At 37.7% G+C, this 17,871-nt stretch overlaps 2 protein-coding genes across 4 annotated transcripts; both read right to left on the bottom strand.

Annotated features, from left to right (window-relative positions):
* Nucleotides 1-619: 619 nt before the first annotated feature.
* LOC125215521 (uncharacterized) lies at nt 620-11,462 on the bottom strand. 3 transcript variants are annotated; one of them, XR_016136634.1, is made up of 9 exons: nt 11,319-11,462; nt 10,188-10,447; nt 9,901-10,116; nt 7,342-9,820; nt 6,494-7,239; nt 6,220-6,401; nt 6,017-6,135; nt 5,885-5,936; nt 620-2,800 (listed from the first exon to the last, which is right to left on the bottom strand). XR_016136634.1 is itself a non-coding variant. In XM_048116958.2 (8 exons), the coding sequence occupies exons 2-7, from the start codon at nt 10,392-10,394 to the stop codon at nt 6,054-6,056; spliced, it is 3,912 nt and encodes a 1,303-aa protein (XP_047972915.2). In that variant the 5' UTR covers nt 10,395-10,447; nt 11,319-11,462; the 3' UTR covers nt 5,715-5,936; nt 6,017-6,053. The 3 variants fall into 3 exon arrangements, 1 of the variants encoding a protein (XP_047972915.2); XR_016136635.1 differs by lacking the exon at nt 620-2,800 and adding an exon at nt 5,505-5,713; XM_048116958.2 differs by lacking the exon at nt 620-2,800 and having other exon boundaries at nt 5,715-5,936.
* A 2,100-nt stretch (nt 11,463-13,562) lies between these two features.
* LOC125213984 (beta-galactosidase 3-like) lies at nt 13,563-17,826 on the bottom strand. Its single transcript, XM_048114813.2, has 18 exons — nt 17,560-17,826; nt 17,400-17,495; nt 17,200-17,312; nt 17,037-17,103; nt 16,876-16,968; nt 16,646-16,789; nt 16,447-16,535; nt 16,253-16,358; nt 15,920-16,007; nt 15,727-15,845; nt 15,462-15,626; nt 15,118-15,296; nt 14,919-15,028; nt 14,724-14,833; nt 14,504-14,614; nt 14,306-14,419; nt 13,965-14,167; nt 13,563-13,884 (listed from the first exon to the last, which is right to left on the bottom strand). The coding sequence occupies exons 1-18, from the start codon at nt 17,719-17,721 to the stop codon at nt 13,767-13,769; spliced, it is 2,187 nt and encodes a 728-aa protein (XP_047970770.2). The 5' UTR covers nt 17,722-17,826; the 3' UTR covers nt 13,563-13,766.
* Nucleotides 17,827-17,871: the final 45 nt, after the last annotated feature.

Below are 17,871 nucleotides of genomic sequence, written 5' to 3'. Positions count from 1 at the left end.
ACTCACTCATTTTTCTCCTACTTTATCCTCTTATCTCTATAACTTTATTATATCTACTATTTTATTATCACTCTTACTTTATTCTCTTTTTCTCTTTCTTACTTTATTTTTTTTATATAACTATACTACTAATAATTTAATTAACCAAACACTACTACCTAAATTCATGAGCCAAAATAAAAATGATTCAATTAAGCCGAATGGAAGGAGCACTATTTTATTTAAGAAATCAAATACCAATTATAGAACAAAGTGAATTTTACTAAATAAAAATATCTAAAAATAATCATATCCTTATTCGTAAGAATTGTCAACAAAATTGCAAGCATCGATGGATTACCAACTTTGATAGTTAAGCAAATGAGTCATAATTAGTTGTTAAAATGTAAACTTCAACAACTCTATTAATGCCTAATCATAAATATGAATATAAATGAGCATTTCTCTTTATTTTGTGTTTTACTTACAGCTTTCGCTAAACAAGTTTAGTCGTGCAAAACGTTACTCTGAATTTTTAATACACAACGAATTCTATGAAATAAAGAATCTGTGGTAAATGGAGCTATTACTATTTATTCTTATTATTTTCTCCACATAATATGATACATCTCCACCAATATATGAATCATGAATTCCAAACTAAATGAATTTATTATATAATCATCAACAATTTAGATAGGCTCTTTATACAGTCCCAAGAACCACATAACATTAAAGAAAAAAATAATTGAAAAAAAAAACAGCACCAGCCTATCTCCCTGAAATAAACTACAGCTTGAAGCCACGCTTGCCGACTGGGAGACGAAGTGAACGACAGACAAAGGAAGAACGACGACTCTTGCATAGTTAATCCTAGAAGTCAAAGGAAAACAAGCTACACTGCCAAGCTAGGCAGTGCATTAGCATGAAATATAATCACAGAGCATGGTTTGTGTTGGATATTAGTGTTTTAATTGGTCCGAGTATCCAGTCATAAATCAAGTCCAAGGTAATTCTATGTTCTGCATTCGTGTTTGCTACACAAATGGTAATTACGGCATAACCAAGTCCAAGGTAATCTTCAGTATTCGTGTTTGCTACGCAGATTGTAATTCTACATCATAACCAAGTCCAAGGTCATCTTCAGTATTTGTGTTTGCTACGCAAATGGTAATTCTATGTCATAACCAAGTCCAAGGTAATCTTCAGTATTCGTGTTTTCTGAGTCCTACATCATAACCAAATCTGAGGTTGTAGCGTCTAAAGGAATTAGTTGCCGGAGAGCCTAATATAATCATAACCATATTGGATTACTGAATTACCCACATTCAAGGCAGCATTCTATGTGTCATGAATAAGTGCTATGATTCTGGCATGAGAATCACACGATGAAATCAAAAAACTAGATATGTCCAAACAACTCAGTTCCTATGTAGATCTAAAGATTTCAAACAGGGCCAAGATGACTACAGATCAAAATAGACTGTCAGCGGGACATGAAAACGCCAGTAGATGCCAGTTTTAAGGAAATGTACGAAGCTGCTCATATTTAGTTCCCAGTTTGAATAATTTTCATATCATTGATGAAAAGAAATAGAAGTAGGTTAAAAGATAAAAGGCAAAATGTGGAAAATTAAGAAAGGTCAATATGGCAAAATTACAACTACAAGAAAACTATGTTATACCAGTTTCCAGAAAGAATGCTATACTAGCAGTAGCAAAATCTATTATGTCCCATTAATTATTTGCATGTTATTCATTGAACTGAGGTAAACACAAACAACAAATAGTATTTAAACATCTTGAGCCTATCTACACGCTTCTGTCTCAGTCATCATCATCTTTTTTCTAAATCTTTTACGATGTCATTTTGAAGTCATAGCTTATCAGATTAATTAGTCATTTTTCTGGATACGATTTACTCAGATGTTAACAGTCACAATCAGGCCAAAGACTGTTTATCTATCACCCTATCTCCATATTTATTGTTTTAGTATTCTGAATAGTCAATAATCTGATCTCACTTGAATCAGGAAGTACCCAACAAGGGACAGATTATGAATTTATGAGCACTAAGGAAAAAAACCCATGTCTAAGAAGATACTCTACTAAAGTAGGAGGGGTAATTAGTTAAATCCACAAATACACGAGAAAGGATTTTATGTGAAACTGAATGAAGCCTAATGTAGAACATTTGCATTCAACTGTTATGGGAAGTTACCAGAATTGTTCAAATGTCTAGTTTGACATCCTAAAAATATTTGGATCTCGTGGCATCTACCAAAAACACAGAAGACTTGCTAGCAAACTAATTTTATTTCCATTATTATGTTGTTACAAGATAAAGTTCTCCATGCAGACAAACTTTAACTCAGCAACTAAATTACACTTCACCAACCTATTTCAGTTTTTTACCCATGAAGTGTTTAACAAAATAAAGTCCTTATCCAAGAGATCATTAAAACTGCTCCATTAGACCTCTATTTACTAAATTCAAATAAAATTATGATGCACTATCATTTCTACAAAAACAATGTATTCTATGTTTATGCAAATTTGGAAGCTTGTCTTCTCAAAAGCTTCCAGACCATATAGGAAGCAGGCAACCAAAGATACTATGACCCAATTCAAATTCCAAATACATCATAAAGAACACTCTAAAAAAGATTATTTTAAGAACCACTGTGGTAAATCCAACCTGTAAACTCTGCACCAACCATGTCCTTACCCCCAATTCAAAAGCGGGCAACCATCCTGCTTAACTTTCAGCCTTTTTACTCTTCTGCTTCCCCGAAGAAAAGACAGGTTGAATTGAAATGATCTATTATAGAGAAATTCCAACCAGAGAAAACAATCAACCTAAAATACATCAACTCAAGAAGAAAGTATCATTATCAGGACAAAGAATAGTCTCATACCATATAAAAAGGTTTCAAAGAAGAATTGGGAAAAAAACTTTAATATGAAAAAAAAAAGCAAAATCCATCAATTAATTACCCTGACTTTTATCAAAACAAGGAGGTAAGAAATATTTATCTCCTAAATAATACACCCTTCGTCCCACCTTAGATGACACATTTCTTTTTCGCACTTGTTTTGGGAAAAAGATAATAAATAGTTAAAGTGGAGAGAAGTAAAGTAGGAGAGAGAATAAGGTAGAAGAGACTCTCCTCTATATTATTCTCTCTTACTTTACTTTCTCTCCACTTTAACTATTTATTATCAATTTCCCAAAACATGTGCGCAAAAATGTGTGCCATCTAAGGTGGGACAGAGGGAGTACTATACCTGATTTCAAGTCACAGATTGCCACTAATTAGATGAGTTGGCAATAGTTATTTTAATTTAGAATGTCAAATGATGATTAACACTCTGAACAGATAGAAAAATATTCTGGCCATCCAAAATTCTAATGTATAGACAACAAGTTTTATAGGTGATTTTACTTTATAGCCAGATATGAGGGATATAGTAGAGAAATCGTCTATAGGAATAAGATAAGATTAAAGTGATATCAAAAGTACTATATAGATAAGAACTAAATATCTGTAACCTACCAATTCTCGCACACAGTTACCATTTTCAGTATTAAATGTTATGTGACTGCCCTATATAATCTGTTAACTTTATTGTAATGGTATGAGGCCAAAATAAGATAGAATATACCCTAGTTTTTGCATGTTACGTTACTGCCCTATATCATCTGTTATATCTGAGTATGTGAATAAGAAGATGGAAGTTCTTCCTGTGTGGTTCCAGGTTCGAAAGAAAATTTGAAAAAGAAAACAGAACAAAGGAAAAGACTGGATAGAGTCGTAAAATAAATTGTGCCAGTGCAAACACTTCACAGGTGATTAATTACAATACATACCCACAAAAGCTAGGATATGATGTCAGCAACAATAAATGCCACCTTAAAATTAATGATTATTTTGTGTTCCTACTTCCTACAAGCACCATCACACAGACCAACCAATTAGTCATCACTACTCACACCATCTAGGATATGATCTGTCTGATTCAGTAACAATAAACGTGACCTTAAAATTAATGATAAGTTCGTGCTCCTACTCGCGCCATCACACAGACTAACCAAATAGTCATCACTTAGCGTATGTGGCAAAATAAAAATGCCAGAAAGGAATTTAATAGTGGATATATAGCTGTCACTATCCAGATACTATATCACGTATCTATTTCTTCAGTTTAATGGGCTAAAACTAAAACTTCATGAAACTCCTGCAGTGTTTTGTTTTTCAGCTAAAATTAGTAGTGTTTTTCAATAGTACACTTTGCAACATACATTTTTCTTTCTGATTAATATATGCATCTTGTGTTGATTATTAAGGTTATCTTTTCCTTTCAGCAATGAAAAATTGAATTTAGCTTCGGATGAAATATACTTGATTGGAATCAGGAAAAATAAATAAATGTAATAGGCCTGCACTGATGTGATGGTGAAACCTCTGGCACTCACTTAGACAAGCTGCTACTACTGAACCTAATTATGTGAACTTCACGAAAACTATGATGGATAGAAATCGATTCTCTCTTATCACAGGCCTTGTAGCTTAGTGGTATCCCTTGCCTTTAGACAGGTAAGTGAGTGACCTAGGTGGCAAGGTACCAAATACGTAGGTAATATGATGCAAATTACATCAACAACAACCATAGGTAATTTGGATGAGAACAAACGACTTTGTGACCTAGTAATAACTTACACAAAGTCACAAAGTAGAAATGCAAATTAAAAAAACTGAAACAAGAAATAGGATATAGGATATATATTCTAATAGCAACCTTGAAAGATATATCTTTTGTATTAAACAGTCGTCTTAACAGTGGAGCTAGGATATTTTAGTGACAGGCAACTCAGCAGCCAATTAGCTGAATTATTTTATAGGACAAAACTGTAATTAAAATGCTTAAAGGGCATTGATAGCTGATACAAATACATCCAAAATGCTTAGTGACCTATTGTTTCGATGTGAGAAGCCTTTTTAGCATTGAGATTTCAAAAGTGGGTATTGCTTTATGACTATTTTAACTAAATGGTAATTCTTCTTCTCTGGAACCTATTTTTTTTTGGCATTTACTAGCAATTCCATTTCCACTATACTCATATTGTGAGTCTATGCACAGTAATATCATAAAATATAAATAGGTAATACACAAACCTATTGCAAGTTATCTTCAATTTCTAAATTAGTATAAATATGAAAAAGAAATTTAATCCAAGACAACAGACATCTAAAAATCATACTCCAAGCTTGGACCAGATCCTAGAGGTGTCCCTTTAGATTATGGTTGCTCTTCAGCCATTAAATCAAATACTCGTTTTTACTTTGAATAGAAAGAAATAAATAAAGCTCAAGTTTGCTACCATGCATGAGCAGCAAAGCATCCTTGGTTCTTTAAATTCATCCATACATCCTTCTATATCTAGATTAGTTTTTGGGTAGAAGCAAGAGGTAGTCTTACAATTTTAACATAAAATTTAATCACCAGTTTCAGATCATTCAATTCAGGAAGCATATATGCTAAATACTTGAGACTTAGTCCATCATCAAATGACATAGGGTTCCCATTCTAATACATGCTGATATTAGTTTCATTAAAAGAAAAAGAGACATATAGATCTCTAGCACTTATGTTATTGTTACACCAGGTGCACTTTGCGAGAAGATAAGGAGAAAGTTTTCAACTTCAGACCAAGTTTGCTCTGGAAACCATGCTGATCAAAGAAACAAATGAAAAGGCTGTTATAGGATATGTGATCACGCCATTAGGTATTCTGATAACATCATAAGAACTAAAGTGCAATACATTTTAACAAGCATAACAGAACCATAAGAAAACTATCCATGCTTGGAAAGTAGGACTTTGAGAGTCATAATTGACAAACCTAATTGCAAAAAACCTTCAATCCTGAAACACTCCAGATTGAAAGCAGCACCCTGAAATGATGAAGCTGAATATAAGAAAACTTGTCAAATTCAAAGAATATGCATACAAAAACATAGAAATAGAAATCTACCAGGATAAGATTTCCAACTAAAAAACTTCAACCAGGATCAAGGCTTGCTTCCATGGCCAACAGTGCCCACTTTTCTAGTTCTGCTTCCTCCTTCATGTATCTTATGGCCACCAGGAGCTCTGTGCAGCAAATATGAAAATTGATGATAATACTACACTGCATTTAGCAACAGTACACAGTATGCAATTTCAGATGATTATTACCTTGGCTTTTTGTTTTGCAATTTGATGCGTTTAACCATATCCATAGTCATATTCTGGTGCTCCCTTGTCTGAGAATGCATCTCCAATCCTTCCACTGTTTCACAATCAAACTCACAAATCCTGCACCATCCATTGCTAATAGGTTTCCTCTTCCTGGACTGATCAAACGAATCCAATCCACCCTGAAAGAAACCAATAGCATGTGTGACTAATGAAAATGAGTTGAAGTTAGGCAACTCCTAGCAACCAGGCAATTTTGAACTTTAACACTTACAGAGAAATGTACAGCATTTGGCATTCCATGGTACGGATAGTTGTTCCTCATGGGTGGCTCCCCGAGATGTTGGAAACTAGGCAAGTCACCTCTTGCAGACTGAGAGAACGGAGGACGAGGAAAATTCCCTGTAAGTTCTCCTGCACGGCCATGACCAGGCAAAGGACCGGGCCCAGCAGTCTCACCCATATTGAAATGACCAGACAAATATCCTGGGCCTGGAAATTTTCCCTTCATCAAATGGCCAGGTCCTTCAGGGCCAAAAACATCATCTGCACCAATTTGGTTGGGGTGCAAGTCAGGAACCATATGCTCATCATACCTAGGATTCCCATGGTCATCAATGTCACCTCTTCGTAGGTGACCAGGCAAAGGAGGAAACCTGTCGTCACGAAATTGATTTCTAACCAAATCAGAAGAGAGATTGAAAGATCTGGATCCATCTCCGAATCTATGTGCTTCCCTGGAATTATGGTCCTCGAAAGCTGAATTGCCACGAGGGAAGCTTGAGGGGCCTCCAAATCGCCGGGATGGCGAGCCAGGATAATCCCTGCCAGGACTATGATAAGGAAATGGCTTTATACGATGGCCAAATTCAGGCCCGGGACCAAACATATCCCCATGCACAGGTCTACCAGATTGATCATGTGGCACAAATCTTGAATACGGGCCTGTAGCGCCGGGATCCAACTTAGATACAGCATCATAACTATGCCCATGGAGTGGTTTATCAAGCAACGTTGGTGCTGCATTTAAAGATGGGGAGGATCATCTCTTAGAAGAGTAAAAAACAAACAACCTGAATATTACGAAGGAAACAGAATTTGAACATCTTTTCAATAGTTTACCTTGGTCAAATGTGCGGGTTGGCTCCTTGGACATGTGATTTGAATTTTCATCTCTAGAACCAAACATAGAGGGGTCAGGAGCTGCACCCCCATTCATTCTAATATTCGGCTCGTCGGTATGAGATTTGGTGAGGGAGCGCCAATCACCACAACCTGGCATCTGATCGCTCGACATTGGCCTAACATGTTGGGAACCATATTGACTTTCAAAGGGAGGTTTTCCCATAGTCCCACGTGTCTCAGATAGTGATTCAAAGCTCTTAGGTAGACCACCCAGATTACCCGGCACCTTCCCTTCACTTAAGTTAACTGATTGCCCGGCATGATGCAAAGCTCCTGGACCTTGCACCCCAACTGTTGATGAAGGCTGCCCCTGACCTTGTGCTTGAGACCTTTCTTGGTGGAAACCATGAGAACGTGGGGGTAAAACATTCCCTTCTGCACTGGAGACAGAGATATCTGAGACAGTTTCATTACCAAAATTTCCAGATGATATTCCAGCAGTTTTTGACAGCTTCATGACAGTTTCAGGGTCTGCTTGCTTCAGTGGAACAGGATCTAACAATGTCCGGACGTCTTCTTTGCGGTTTTCATTTTCCACCCCTTCATTTGCTTGCTCCCTCAAACCCATGAGATCACCCTTCTCCTGCTTGGTAACAGACTTCACTGAACCATCCTTTGCTGAGTGATCAGCATCCTGGACCAGTGTTCCATTAAATCCAGTCCCCATTTCCTCTTTCAGGGAGTCACCTTCAAATCCTTTTTCAGCCGGTTCCTTTTCAGGAGATCTAATTTCTTTAACAGTTGCATTCTGCTGAAGTTCGGCAGGCTTTGCATGATTCTGATTTTGACTGATAGAGGACTGAGTTGAACCTCCATGGGCAGGTCCAGAATGACTGGAAGCACCAAAACCACCAGATGTCATATGTTGGCTTGGAGGAGGTATCCCCTGATTTGACATCAAAGGAGTCCCAGGATAGTTTTGGGATTGTTGTAGTTGAGGGGGACCAGGTGGATGCATCTGCATCTGAGATTGAATATGTGGCTGTTGAGGGAGATGTCCGTGCTGGTGTAACTGACCTTGAAATGAGGCAGCAAACTGCTGCTGTTGAGCGTAATTATGAGGGGGTCCTTGTTGAACTGGCTGCATGACAGGACGATGCTGAATTGGATGGGTAGGTTGTTGTCCATGAGGTAGAAATTGCTGGTGCGGTGCATGAGGAATGCCAGCTACCTGATTTTGCAGCGGCACCGGTGCAGATGGCTGTTGCTGGGAAAATGAACTGTGAGATTGGGGTGGCGGTAAAGGTGTAGGTTGCTGTAGGGTTTGAGCATATCCTTGAACTGAATGCATAGACCCACTAGTCGGATATGGAAGCACAGCATGCTGCTGTGGAGCTCCTGTATGCATTTTCTGAGCTGCCTGCGGTTGTTGATATGAATGATGCCCACTTACGGGAGGAGGTGGTGGATGCGGAGCCTGAGGAGGGGCGGCCGGCACTGCAGGCTGGTTTGTTTGAGAATGGAAAGCAGGATGTTGAGGATGTGACTGATAATGTTGTGCTTGGGGTTGACTCTGAACATTTGACTGGCTTGATGGTTGCACATAGCCTTGAGTTTGAGGATGCATTTGGGGTTGTACATGGGAACCTTGAGGGTGATGAATCTGCCCTTGACCTTGCTGGTGTTGAGGCACCTGTGCATGCTGTGCAGGAGGCCGCGCTCCTACTGCCTGGGGAAACTGAGGTGGCTGTGGAGGAGGTGGTGGTAGCGCCTGCTGAGCAATCTGCGTTTGGGGTCGATGAGGTTGTTGCTGTGGGTGAATCTGATAGTTTGGAGCTAAAGATTGACCAGGTGCATTAGCCTGGGCCTGCCCTTGAGATGGTAGTTGTGCCTGAGCCTGCGGCATCATTTGGAGTTGAGGCTGAGGTGGTGGTTGAGCCTGACCTTGAGCCTGCAGTTGAAGATGAGGCTGTTGAGAAGCTTGACCAGCGGGGTTGATCTGTTGAGGTGGCTGAAGCTGCAGCAGGTGTGGTTGTGGCTGCACTTGGGCCTGGGATGGGGCTTGGCCTTGCGGCTGGGGTGGCACTACAGCTTGGGAGTAGACATGAGACTGGTGTTGACCTTGCACTTGCAACACATGCTGCTGGTACTGTCGAAATTGTTGTTGCTGAGGAGGATAATAATGTTGCTGCTGGTAAGGATCATATCCCGGGTATTGCTGATAATATTGTTGATACTGTTGTTGATACCACTGATCTGGTGCTGGCATAGCAGCAGGAGCAGCAGTTGGGACATTTGCCTGCAGATTAGCATTTTGCCCGGGTAACTGTGTCGCAGAAACATTTTGAGGATTCTGGGTCTGAGGTGCTCCTGATTGAGCAATAGTCTGGTTCGCCACCGCAGTAACTGCCATCGGGGTTGTGACGGATCTGGTTACGCCTGATGAAGCTACAGCCTGTTGCCCATCATAACCGCCCTGGCATTGAACCTTAATATCAGAATCAAATAATTATAATAAATTATTCTCAATAGGAATGTATGCGCTTATTTACTTACAGGGCAAATCTGTGCATGATCGTGCACTTGACGATGGATAATCTGGATGCCACATCTGTTGCATATAACGGGAGAATTTCCAAAGGAGCACCCAGCACAATGGGATGGGCAATCAGATAGAGTACCCTCCCATGAGCATCCACTTCGGAAGTAGAGGCAGTGTACCCTAACTTTCCCAACCTTTTCGGCTAGAGCTTTGTCAGACTCTGCTAGTGGCTGTCAATAATAAACAATGTTAGAGAATGAAGGGTAACAATATCATTCATAACAGTCATTTCGGATATAACCTTGGAATCAGGTTCTGTCACCAGGTATCCATCATAAGGGCAGGCCTTGCTACCATTTGCAATGTGCACTAAACATGCTTTGCAGTATAGGTGGGTACATTGTGCTTGAAATGCTTCATTAGGATAAACAAGCGTTCTACAAACAGGGCAAAAGTATTCCCCTGGATAGGAATGAATATCAATTATGCACTCGATATCAAAACCCATGGCAGCTCAAGCACCAAATATGCACCAGATATGCACCAAAAAGCTCTGAAAGCCTGCATTAGCATATATAACAATTAGAAACAGTACATACTTAGGTTACCAAAATGAAATAACTGCCATCAAGAAAAATATCCGGTAGATAAGGAACTAATAAATGCCAAGAGTAGGCGATGGGCACGTGTTAAAAGAAAAGCAAGGGGTGGGTGTCAAAGGCGAAGCAGCAGGCGCGTGTTAACAGTAAATAAGTAGGCGCGTGGCAGGAGCAAAAGAAAACAGGGCGCGTGGCAGCGGCGAAGAAGCAGGCATGTGCCATAAGTGAATCAGAGGGCCAATATCCGAGTCCGTTAATACTGTTTCCATATCACCATACAAGGCAGCTAAAAATGCATGAATACAGAATCATAACCCAATTGTTATCACATATAAATCCCAAAAACTATGACACACGATGTTAAGGTTACCACGATAATGGCTGATTCTTTCAAGTCACCAAAGAAAAGTTACCCATTCTTCAGCGAGACAATTCACTGAAAAACACTTGAATTCTTAGCTAGGGCAGATTAAATAACATACTGTAGTTCACTACTTTGGTGCTACCGCTTCTTTCCCAAAAATTTATGTCTATTTTTGTTAATCAGAGCAATCAGATCCGAATAGTTAAGGAAACATCAAGCTAAAACGATTCTTTCTTAATAAGTTTACACATGCAATAACTCAAACCAAGAATCAAGATCACCTAGGATCCTCATTTGCTGTTTTTCTTAATAAGTTTAACGCATGCAGGGAAGGAGCATAGATGAAATGGATTAAACGCATCGATTAAATTGGAGAATGTGGATGTTTCTGTTCAAACCCTCATTTCGAAAATTGAAAGAAACCTCAAAACTTCCGAGCTAAACACTGAATTTACTTGTGTTTTGTTACCTCAAACGGATGTACGGTAGCAGCGGTGAAACGACGGTAGGATGCAGAAGCCGATGGCCAGTGAGAGAACGCAGGGAGTGACGATGGAGAGTGAAGCTAAGAATGAGCAGAGCAGAGCAGAGGTGTTATGCCTAGGGTTACCCCCCACAAGGCTTATATATTTTCGAGTATAAATTTTACCCCCAAAAATATTATTTCCGGTGCCCCTTGATTATAATAAATTGCAAAGGCACCCCTATTTTTTAAATCTCAGAATCTAACAATTCCAATTGAGCAATTATTTCTATCTATTTATAAATAGTCTTATTTAGGAAAGATGCGATATTCAATTTATAAAATAGGAGAGATTTTTTTTTTTAAAAATAACAAAATGAGTGAGTGAAAATTTTATAAATAAAAATAAACTAATTTATGGACATAACAAAAGGAAAAATTGAAAATTATAGTGAATCATTTTTTAAGAATAAATTTATACTCCATATGCCTATGGTAATTTTGTAGTATGATACAAATTCAATAGGTTTATCCAATCATAAAGATTGCCACGGTAAATAGTTAGTGAAGTTTATATCTCTTAAAGTATATTTTGAGATTTAGTTCGAGATTTTTCATTAATCCATTAACTGAAGAATGTGAGAATGTTGTCGAAGAGAGGCGTAGAATTGGATGAAGAGATGGATTCTTTTGTCTATATGATGGTCGATGATGATTTGACAGAATTTGATGATCATATTAATAGCAATTCATGATGAGATTTTTTCAATTTAATCGTGCATGTTGGTGATTTGGCAGTGTTTTGGTATATCTGGTGTGCTTGTGACGATAGTAATTATATATCTTTGTGTTGCACTTATGATCGCAGTGATTTGACTTATATATTTTGTTTGTATCAACAGTGATTCTATATCTATGATCGACAACCAATATGATTATTTGGATGACATACAGACTAAACTTACCACAACACTTATCTGCATGTATAAGCATCATGTTTATAAAAATATACTTTCTCGCTCTTACTTTTAGTGGAACATTTCACATTAGACATATGAGCATAGTGGAGAGAAAAAAAATTAACTACAAATAATGATATTTTCATATTAAAAAATACGTTAATTAGAGAAGGACATCCAAAAAGGAAAAATTTGTCACTTAAAGGAATGGAAAGAGAGAGGAACAAGCAAGTAAAGAACAATAAATTAAACACCCTCTATTTAATTCGAACAAATACAAATATCATTATTAAATTTAAATTTGTGGTAAAATGAAATGAAATTTAAAATCCTCATTAATTAAAAATAGGTCATTAACATTAAAACATTTGCCATTAAATTACTCCAAACAACTTTCTTTAAGTTTATGCATAAAAGAAAGAAAATGGCACAAAAGAGTATATTGTAGGAAAGAAAGAACAATATTTCATTTTTAGTCCGTCAACTTTGTTATAGTATTATTTGTGGATCTTATTCATTTCAAAATATTATTGCCCATTTCTAATCTTTAATGCAATATCCTTGTAAGAAATTTTTTATATACTTTTTAATTTTTTTATGAAAATATCCTTCAGTCCTTAAAGACTAAATTTTATATCGTATTATAGTTTTATCTTTTATCTCCCTACTTTTTCTATATCATCTCTTCTTATTTCCTCCCTTTATATCTCCTCTCTCTTTCATCTTCTTTATTTCTTTTTTCTCTCTTATTTGTTCTTTAAATAATTTAGTATACATATTGTGAAGGAGAAAGACAAAATGCAGATAAGAAAGAAATGCAGATAAGAGAGAATCATAATATAATTATTATTTAATTTGAAGCATAAAGAAGAGATAATAAGAGAGGGGATAAGAGAAGGGATAACAATTAAAGAAATTTAACAAAAATAGCTCTTAAGGCATAACGACATTTTGGTCTATGAAAATTTCAAGTTTGAAAAAATACAAAAAATCTTTATATCAATATTACATCAAAGTTCAAAGACGTGTAATAATATTTTTAAAAATATTGACCGCAAATATTATTATAACAAAATTCAAAAGCTAAAAATATAAGTCTTTCTTTAAGAAAATAATGAATTGTCTTAAAATTTTATTTAAGAACCCAGAAAAGGAAAAAATGGTGGCGTGCTTAATTTATTTATGCTTGTCACTTGTCCGCACCTATATTAAAACTCGTTTGGGGTGTAATGTGGTGTGAAAAGAATTTGTTTGGTACTCATTTTGATACAAATATTATAATTTGAGAACCTTTTTGATAAATATGGACATTAATTTCTTGCATAATACTAATACACTGGTGTTTCAAGAATATCCATAATTTACAAATCAAATATTCCTCTTTTCCTTGCATATTACATCAGTGTTTCAAGAATATCCATAATTTACAAAGAATGGAGTATTCAAATTTGGGGCTTAATTTTTTATAATAATCTATTCTTCTAAGTCTTATATTCTATACATAAGCAAGTGATCTTTTAACAAGGGAAATCTTGGAAGCATCACCACCAATTTCCTCAAAAACAATCAACAAATTTTGGGTTGGCTTCAGCCATGACCTTGGAACATGGTACCTACACAAACAACCATCATATTTATAAATAAAATCATAATTCAACAATAAATGTATGCTTTCAACATAAATTTTACATACCATCTTTGTGTTGGCTTCCCACATCCATCTTGGCACTTTCCTTGTCGATACGTTCCTTCGTACCTACAACCGCTGCATTGCCCCTTCGCATAGGTTGTCCAGTATCTTCCGATGCTCTGCCCGTTGATCCACACTTGCCCCTTTCCCATGCTAATCATGTCCAAAGCCAACGGCTCGTTCCCATTTGGTGCGTTGAAGTAAGCCTTTCAAACAAGAAGAGTGCTCTTATAAGGCCCTTTAAAGGGGAAGATGATCTCAATTCAAATATGGTGGCAGAGTAAAGCCCAAGTCAACGTGGATTTGTTTAGTACACATTGTTATAGCTGGTCCTAACGTGTTACCTTGTACCACGTTAGTGGCTGTTGCCTGTTTGCTGCGAGAGATGCTTTCATCCATTCAACGGACGATATTTTTCTTGGCGAATACAAGTTTATGGCTTCTCCCTTCATTCCAACCTGAAAAGCAAAAAAGGCATAAGTCTCTCATTTAAAGTTTGTGCTTGATTTAAATTACAAGCACGAGTAAAGTAAAATACGAACCTTGTAAGACCATTTTTGTCGTGACAAGTCCCGTGTACCATGGTCTAGCCCGTGTAAGGTAACAGGTCCGAGGACTCCAGTGCTCCATGTTTCAAAACGGTGGCCAATGTTCTTGTATGGGAAAGAAACAATCGTATCAGTGTAACGAAACAAGAAGCTATATCAAGTGAGGATACAATGTCTTTCATGCATTTAGAAGGAAAGGATCGGAAAAACAAACCGGTAACCCAACGTTCACACTAAGCAGCGCGACGCTGTTTACTCCAGCGTGGAAATTGGCAGATTTCGAGAAAGTGAACTTTTTGTTTTCTTGAGTTCCAAAGGCTGATCCTGCAATAAGGGAACATGCCATCTCACGTTTAGATATCGCATTTCTTGTAATAAACAACAAAAAAGATCGAGTAAGTATTATCACCTAAGAATTTTCCATTTACAAAAACATGCAAAGCATGGCCTGCAGAATTTACTGAGAGAACCGGACCCTGCCCTCCATGTAGAAAAGATTCGCTCGGACTTATCTGGACACTGCACGGAGAGGTAGACCATATGAGTTTTGTGGGGTTCTTGCAAAAATCTCTCGGAGAAAATGGAGAGAATCGTGTGTTTTTATTTACCTGGTCGTATACCATAGATAGTCACTAGCATCTCTAGTGACATTTAATTGCTCCAAAAGACCAAAAACTGTAATTCTTGCATCGCTATCGCTGGAGGATATGTCCTCATTGAATGACTCCCACGAGAGCATCGGGACGTTTGTAGGCAACATTTGTGGCAAAGATTTTTTTGATCTCATCTACATGGTGCAAAATCCATTTGTGAGATAGCATCAACAGACTAATAGATAATGAACTTAGAGTTTGCAACCTCAAAGGTGTAAACAGATGAAAGAAACAAGCAGAACATGTCTGCACCAGAAATATCATTTTAGTAAAAACCGGAGATTGATGAAGCAACTTACAGTGCCAGTGTTGAATGCAACCGTCTTGCAATCGGGGAGTATGCTGATCGACCAAGGGGGCAGATCATAGTGCATTTTGTTGAATGTCACCCTTGCGCTTGTGTCCCAGTGGTAATTCGATAAAAATGCTGCACAACGGCCTGACTTTGTAGCAAATACGTGTGCCTGGAGAAAGAATCATTAGATGTCAAGAAGGCATGAAAATTCAAAAGCATGCTCCAAATGCATACAAGTTTTTGCAGATCAAATGAGAAATACGACACACCTGTTCGTAGTTTCCCAAATTTGTTACTTTAGGATCAGCGTCGACCAAAGCATGCCCACATAGCTTTATGGCCATATGAAGCTCCTTTAAATGGTTGTATTTGGGCTGTCTAGGTAAGCCTAAAGATAAGACAGTGAAATATCAGTAAAAATCTCATATCATAGAAAAAAGTCGAACGTTGCTGTTCTATTACCGTATTCATCAATTGGAGCATCATAGTCATAGCTGGTTGTAATGAAAGGACCTCCAGCTGTTCTGCCAAAGTTTGTTCCTCCATGGTACTGGTTACACAATGTTTTTAAACACACACGAAATCGATTCACTATCTTGATATTCTTTATACACAATACAACTATAATCTTTGTGGCTCTAAAACCAAATGTGCTAGTTTTTAGCCCAACTTCAATTCAATTGCAAGAATGGCTATCGTGAATCGTTTAGCTTACTTACTAGTCGTGATGAGTGATGTGAATAGTAAGAATTAAAACTGCATAGTGCTTATCATTCTTGATTGGTATTCAGTTACCATGTAGTAGTTTATGAATGAGCCTCCTTTCTGGATGAACCTAGCTACAGCAAACGCCAGATCTTCAACAGGGCGATGGTGAATCGGCCCACCAAATTCTTCAAACCTCGAGATAACAAAAACAAAAACAATGATAAGCATCATTGAGAATTCTCAGTCAAGAATTGAAAGGGAGTGGTGAATAACAGATGTACCAGCCGGTCCATGCCTCAGTCCACATAGTCGGTTTATAAGGTTTGTTTGGGGAGAAATAGTCGCAATAAAAACCATTGCACGTGTTGATCTGTCGATAAATGTTATGAAGCATCACCAACCGCACAACTATAATGCTACACCTTGAAAGTTTGAATGATCAATGTGCAAGAAAGCGTTAGGAATATAACAATGTGTTACCACTGGATCTGGGGCGTCGTCTTCCTTACACATGACCCACGGCACTCCAGTGTCTAAGCCGACAGCCATCTTTGCAGCCCAAGACATGTAAGAATGGCCAGCACCACCATAATTCTTGCTTTCCAAACCATATTCATTTTCAATCTACATATGCAACTAGCATAATTCAGTCCAGGCGATTCGGGTTGCAAATTCGGACTATTTGAACAATATCAAGTTCATAAACATGCCTGTGAGAGAATGATTGGGCCACCTTGAGACTGAAACAACCTCTCAGCTTTCATCATTCCAACAATTTTCTCAGTAAATTTTTGCATAGCATTCTGCAAAATTCGACATTTAGAAACTCGATTGCTTCACATCTAACCCATATTAAGCACATAAATCTCACCTTGAAAGGTTCATTGTCAGTTCTGAAAGTAATGCCATGAACATACTTCAACCAAACAGGGAAGCCTCTGCCACCAAAAAAAACACACAACACACAATGAACATAACCACTACAAGTCTACAACTACAAACACTTTCACCATGAGAAAAAAAGATAAACAAACCCAAAATTCCACTCTGCACAAACATAAGGCCCAATGCGAAGATGAAGATACATCCCTGCTTTTTGGACCAACTTCACAAACCGAACTAAATCATTCCTCCCTTCAAAATTGTACTAACAAACAAGAAAAAAGAGACAACAATAAGAGAAGAATCTCACCAAAAACATGAACATAATGCAAAGAGAAATTAAAAATCTCACATTTCCGGGAGAAGGTTCGTGGAGATTCCAAAACACATACGTGTCAATAGCATCCAATCCTCCATCTTTAGCCTTCTGAATCAGCCCTTCCCACATCTGCATTGTGAAAAGCTTCAGCTTTAACACTCAAAGAAAAGGCTGAATCTTGACGTTTTCTTACATCGGGGGAGCTTCTTGGGTAGTGAATGGAGCCGGAGAAGAGGATTTGCCTTCTGCCATTGATGACGAGGCCTCTCCTGTCGTAGGTGACGGTGCAAAAAATATTTGGAAACGAATTCAGCAGCAGAAACAGTAAAAAATATTTGGAAACGGCTGCTGCCATTCTTGAGATTTACTGACACAAGCTTTCAAATTTTGGGGCAGCTTTAAAGAGGGTACTTTCGACAGTGATTTATTGTTATAACAATCCGTAAATTATGTCTATCTCTCTCTTCGTTCACAACACACAACACAAGTCTCTGCATTCACGTCA

The sequence above is a fragment of the Salvia hispanica genome, chromosome 3 (assembly GCF_029641045.1).
Source record: "Salvia hispanica isolate PSC_SH4W2 chromosome 3, Shi_PSC_v1, whole genome shotgun sequence".
Lineage (NCBI taxonomy): Eukaryota > Viridiplantae > Streptophyta > Magnoliopsida > Lamiales > Lamiaceae > Salvia > Salvia hispanica.
The sequence above is the reverse complement of the archived record's forward strand: the minus strand, read 5'-3'. Positions and strand labels throughout refer to the sequence as shown.

Excerpts from the sequence above, each read along its gene's own strand:
- LOC125213984 (XM_048114813.2), bottom strand. The coding sequence starts at position 17,721 with ATGGCAGCAGCCGTTTCCAAATATTTTTTACTGTTTCTGCTGCTGAAT. Across the intron at positions 15,846-15,919 it reads TGCTCCAATTGATGAATACG|GCTTACCTAGACAGCCCAAA; the intron begins GTAATAGAACAG and ends TCTTATCTTTAG. Across the intron at positions 14,615-14,723 it reads GTGTGAACGTTGGGTTACCG|AACATTGGCCACCGTTTTGA; the intron begins GTTTGTTTTTCC and ends TTCCCATACAAG.
- LOC125215521 (XM_048116958.2), bottom strand. The coding sequence starts at position 10,394 with ATGGGTTTTGATATCGAGTGCATAATTGATATTCATTCCTATCCAGGG. Across the intron at positions 9,821-9,900 it reads ATCATGCACAGATTTGCCCT|GGCGGTTATGATGGGCAACA; the intron begins GTAAGTAAATAA and ends GTTCAATGCCAG. Across the intron at positions 7,240-7,341 it reads AACCCGCACATTTGACCAAG|CACCAACGTTGCTTGATAAA; the intron begins GTAAACTATTGA and ends CTTTAAATGCAG.